This window comes from Armigeres subalbatus, chromosome 2 (assembly GCF_024139115.2).
Source record: "Armigeres subalbatus isolate Guangzhou_Male chromosome 2, GZ_Asu_2, whole genome shotgun sequence".
Lineage (NCBI taxonomy): Eukaryota > Metazoa > Arthropoda > Insecta > Diptera > Culicidae > Armigeres > Armigeres subalbatus.
This window is the reverse complement of record NC_085140.1, coordinates 339,833,548-339,839,468: the sequence shown is the minus strand read 5'-3', so window position 1 is coordinate 339,839,468 and position 5,921 is coordinate 339,833,548. Positions and strand designations below refer to the sequence as shown.

At 33.8% G+C, this 5,921-nt stretch overlaps 1 protein-coding gene across 1 annotated transcript; it reads right to left on the bottom strand.

Moving 5' to 3' along the window:
• Positions 1 to 4,322: 4,322 nt before the first annotated feature.
• Positions 4,323 to 5,605, bottom strand: LOC134210007 (uncharacterized). The gene is made up of 3 exons (XM_062686033.1): positions 5,368 to 5,605; positions 4,980 to 5,096; positions 4,323 to 4,596 (listed from the first exon to the last, which is right to left on the bottom strand). Exons 1-3 carry the CDS (start codon positions 5,457 to 5,459, stop codon positions 4,323 to 4,325), a joined length of 483 nt encoding a protein of 160 aa, XP_062542017.1. The 5' UTR covers positions 5,460 to 5,605.
• Positions 5,606 to 5,921: the final 316 nt, after the last annotated feature.

The window sequence follows — 5,921 nt, the reverse complement described above, 5'->3', positions numbered from 1 at the left end:
GCAGCTTTGTTGCTCGTGGCGCGAAAGATAGCACACACACAAATTCAGGCTACTATGTTACACTGCACATTTCAGTGATGCCCTCAAAGAAGTCTAACGATCATGACTAAAGATTCGCAACCTGTATTACAATCGATTACTAATTATTGGGGCAATCAATCATCATGCGGTTTCCGTTGGGTGAAAGCTGTTGAGTATTCCTTTAAGCTATGTAGGTTTTCTTTTAACCTGCGCTTAATGGGGAAGCGTCATTAACAGTATAATGAAAACATAAATTTCCCCATACTAATTTGCATGCAAACTTGAAACGGCTTGTGCTAAATCAATTTTAATTCAAATGAGCTCAATTTTTCAGAGGACATTCAGGACATGACACAGAATCAGATGAGCACTGTGGAGCAAAATCGATTTTTTGAACCACCCTAATATTGCATACACAATAACTTTGTAGGGAAATCTTGCAGATATTTAGGTTCTATGGAAGCAAAGATATTTAAGTACAAGATAGTCCACTTCGCGTTTCTCCATACTATCAATTGGCGAACAGACTTTACTGAGGTCAGCGCTGGCTAGTGGCAGAAAGTCGAATTATTTTTACAAAATCGATCATAGTAGCATTGGCGTTGGAATGATGCAAACGAGGTAAACAATCATAATATATTCAGTTCATACGTCACAGCAACCAAATAATGCTCACAAATCGATCAACGTTTAAGTTTTTAGAAGAATTTCAAGGAGATAATCATTTCAGAATTATTGATCAGGAATGTAGGATAGCGCACAATGAACGTGTTTTTATTCGATGCTGTTCATTATAGTTTCACTTGTGGTACGGTACTACTGAAATGTTTTTATGTTTGAGAGATCATCATACCTCCACAGAAAAGTTGGATATTTATCTAAGACACGTACGCTGAGGATCTCAACGAATATCAAAATAATTTATTACTAAAATTATAAAGTGAAATTCAAAAGCAACCAAATAGATCAGAAACTAAACAATTTCTCCGAAAACCCCGTAATATCAACAAAAGTTTAACGTATTCGTAATGTTACTGTTGAGAATGCTGTTAAACATCTATAGTTTTGACGTGTTTGTCGAAATAATGATAATACGTCATGACATTTTCTTACACTCCATTAAATTAAATTTGCGATTCATAATTTTAAAAAATACTGTGTTGGAAGCAGCAGTAGAAAAGACAAAGAGAAAACATATGCGATTAAGGGGAAAGCTCATGTGAAGCAAAATGCAACGTTGAAATATGATGAATTCAATGTATTATAATTTATTTCTAGCAACATTTAACAATATTAATTCTATTAATAAGTAATTATCCTACAATTTAACTAATATTAATTCAAGATTATACAAACGAAAAAAAAAATGAAATGAAAATCAATAAACCTATTTATCTATATTTAGCTTGCGTCTTTTTGCTGATACTTTAGATTTCCTGTCAATGCGTTTTTTGCTATCTGCTTTCTGGATATTTGTGTTAAGTATTTGAAGTTTTGCTTTGGTTAACATGTTAATATACTTATTAGCGACCATTTCGGCACAAGACATACATAATATATCATTGATTAGAAGGGTTTGAGATTTGGCTGTTCTATATGGCCAAAACAAAACATCGAGAAGCTTTTTCTTCACTGCGTAATTTGATTGTTTTAAAAAAGTTTCAAAATTGTTTTCAAAAATATAAACTATTTTTTTACAAAACTTGTATAACTTTAGACCTGGAGCGCTTAATCTCGACGAACTATCGTACTTTTTGTTATTAAGAAGAATTTTCAGCTCAGGCCCTATACGACCTACATCTGCAAAAGATCTGTCAAGGCATTGTTTATGGATTATTTTCGACGCTATCCATCCGGTTGTGTAGAAGATACTGTTCGCTTGATTTAGGCTTAAATTTTCATCATCGGGTTTTACTTTTGATTTACATCGCTTTTGTTGTTTCGTTGGAGTTGAAATCAGCTTGATTTTCGCCATATCTGGACAATTGACAAAATACTTGCACACGTCTGCTTCAACATTTCCCAACTTTTTTGGCGCAATAAGCTGATTTACAACTATTGATTTAAATGCTGATGAAAATTTGCTGGCATCAGGATGGCTGTTGTTGCTGTTTTTCCATCGAATGATGGAAAAAAAAGTGCTCCAAGCAGTCCTGTGAAAGATTCCTGGTTCGTAGGAACGAGAAGCCATATTTACAGTGGAGCTCCTTCCACAAGTGTTCTATAGCAGAAATATACAAAATCCATCCTTCAATGAAGTATGGATTTCGTGACTGAGCGGGTAGATTGGGTTGATCTCCTTCCTGAACAAAAGTGAACATATTAATTAGCGAGCAATCGTTAGCCTTTTTGTTGGAAAATACCATTTCCAAAGATTCGCAGGCCTGAGGAATAAACCGCAGTTCTTTCAACTTCTGTTTCATGCTCTTCAGGAATATCCAGTGCGGGGATTTTGCTTGAATTGGCCTCTTCAGTTCCTTTGAAAAATCATTATTATCTTATAATATTTTAATACATTTGATAATAATTTAAGGCATACCTTAGTTTCATTAAATGTACTGGAGTTCGCGCAATCAAACAATTTATCGAAACTTGCGCAGTAATTCGCTGTATTTAAACATTCTTCAGAGAGTCTCCCTGTATCGACGTATGTCCGCAGTCCTGCACTTACGGACTCACTTAGCGTTTGTGTTGCTAAATTTACTCTCATCTCTGCAAACGGAGCCAACTTGATATGGTTGTATGTTAGTTTCGGAACTGATCGAGGGATTTGTTGAATATCTTCGTTGTAGAGTTCAAGACAATTTGCAGACTTGTCCATCGAATATAGCATTATTTCTCAGAAGGTTGTTCCTGCTTGACTTAATTAAATGAGGCGCATCAAATGCACAATTTTTTTGTAGATGAACCATGGTTTTTTGTAGTTATGTTAAGCGATTTGAATAAAGATCTGTTGATCGAGCTTTGATCACACACAATTAGTTTTGCTATCAAATCAGTATCCGACACTAACTTGACGGCCTCTTTAACAATTGTTTGAACACGGTTTGAGTTGGTTGACGAGTGGTTGAAAAAATATCCGATTGCTTGCTTGAAACCCGATTTCATTGATTTCAGCATGAAAGTTAATGCTGAATTCGCACGCTTATCAATATCAATCTTCTGTTTCCCAACCTTAAAGAGATAGTGTAATGTTATTAGTAGTTTTCAACATGCCATTATTTTTTTAAGGACAGTATTTGTATAACATCCTTGATGCTCATTTTCTGCTAATGAACCGTACCTCAGTAACGTAAGAACTTATGAGAAAGAGGATCTTTTATTTTCTTAGGTTCTATATAGATGAAATATGTGCAAGCGCAAACAATTTTGAGTTCATACTATTCCTCCCTGCGCCTCCGTGGTTAATATATCATAACCAATACTTCTTTGAGCAATGATAGAAGTGCAGTATGCAAAATTTTCAATATAACAGGCATAATTAAATGCCGTTTACTATGTTTACAAAAAATGGGACTCTTATACGTTCATTTTTAAGATGAAACAAATTTGCTACATTAATGTTCTTTCTTTTCTCCAACTCGTATGCGATCATAGGCAGTAGATTAAAAAAATACTAAAGATGAATGTATTTATGTCTTTATTATTTCGAGCTCATCATGTTATTCATTCTTATGACAGCTTTACAAAGTTTTTATTGTAATTCATTCAAAATTTTTTACCAAAGCTAGCATCTAGAATGATGTTATTTTAAATAAAAATTGAATGTGATGTCCTTAAAATATATATGCTGCTGAGAAAATACCAACCTTCGTAGGAAATCCTGTGAAATAATCTGTTTTGGCATTCGCCACATAGGTTAGACGCTGAGATATCGACATTTCATCCAAAAAAATAGTTACAACTCTTTCATCTAGCGGTAACGTAGCGGCTTTGACTTTTAAGAGCTTGAAGATAACTTTTGAAAACCCTTCTTTTACTTCTAATCTTGAAAGCCACCTTTTGATGGTTCCAACAGACGGAAGCGAAAAATATTTCCGTATTTGTCGATATGCTTTACCGGAACAATAATGTAAAATGATTGCCATGTTTTTTATCTTGTCGGAAAATCTTGATCCGCGTAACTTTCTTCTTCTATTTTTTTCGAGCTCTAATAAAACTGGATCAACTAATTGCGACGAACATGTTACCAATTGTTTTTTTAACGTTTTAACTTCTTCTTTTAAAGAACGAACTTTCTTCTTTAATTTAGATGCTTCCTTTTGTTTAGTTTTCAGTTTGTTCTTTAATTTAACGTTTTATTATTCCTTCAGAATCAGCTGGTCCATCATTTTAGTTATATTATCTACTTTACAACAATATTCATGATCTGTTTCAAATGAGTTGTTTTGGCGCTGAGTGTTCGACAATGGAACATTGACATCCTGAGATGCTCCTATTTCAACACAGTATCCAACATCCTCGGATTGTAGATTTGGATCAGTACGAAGTAGATCTTCATCAAGATCCATTGAGATGTCTAAAACAGCATCTTCCTCACATGGCATTAATGATGGACGTGCAAATGAATGGAGACTAGAACAGTCAAGATTATTAGCTGTACCAATTGTAAATACTTTTATAATTGAGATCATAATGAAAACGAAATAATAAAAAAAAATCAATGTATCTCCTAAAACACGACTAATTAACTATTTTAGATCTATTTAACTATTTGATCTATTTTATTTATTGTGTGCGAAATTAATTTTTAAGTGAATTAGATACCACTGAATGTTTTTGGGAAGCAGCGCTTAGCAAAAGTACACAAATCGAAATAATTTCATCGAAATTTAAGAAATAGGTACATCATGTATATCTATTTTCGAATCATGCATAAAAAACTCGCGACTTAAAAACACCGTTTGAAATATAAACTTTCCAGATACAACTAATGTGCTACACATGTGTATACATACCCTTGAGATTTATTTTGAGGATTGACAAAATCCGACTCACGGAAATGCTTGGAACAGATAACACTATGCTTCGACAAACATGAGTTGTTACAGAACTCAACCCATCCTTGGACAGTTCTGAAAAATGAGTTAACATATTGTAATATTTGATATAAAATATACATAGAATTTTAAAATGCATTGAACTTCTTCTTCGACCATTAGATACGCCAGAAACAAAAAACTGAATGAGCAAAAAACGTTCTTAGGCAGATATTATATGAATCTTTGCTAATGCGTGCCTTTGAGTGTTGTACCCATGTTAGAATACATATAACTCAAGGTTATAAAATCCTTGTATTAATGGATTCATCGAAGTGTCCAATAGCTTTAATGGATACGTTCTTACCTATTTCCGGAGAATATTTTGAAGAATGATAATGAGGACACGCCGTCCTTCATGCTAACACAGCCATTCACAGCACAATAGATTCGACCCATACTGATTTTTAGTAAATTTATTTTTATCGGTTAACAGAGAACCGAACCAGACGTTTAGCTTTTGTATACGTATATTTTTGTTTATGACAACGATAGCACACGATAGCAACGACTTTCACAACGATCTACGATTACTAAGATAAAATAGTTCGACCGCCACTCGTAAAAGCGCTGAAATCGCTATTCGCCTGTTTTTCGCGAGAGTGGGCTATATTGTTAATATATAATATTTGATGGAAGTGTTGAGTTGAGACTAATCTGCAAAAGGGCAATATCGAAGCTGTTGGATGTAATGCCAGTGTCACTCTAGTTCATGACTGCAGTTAGTATTTTAAGTTACACTTTTGTTTTAGTGATAATTATTTATTGAATGTTGAAAATTTCATCAAGATTTAATCATAGATTACAAAAATATGGAAATAAAAGCACGAAAGGCATCCAAACACAGGTAACAAATCCACA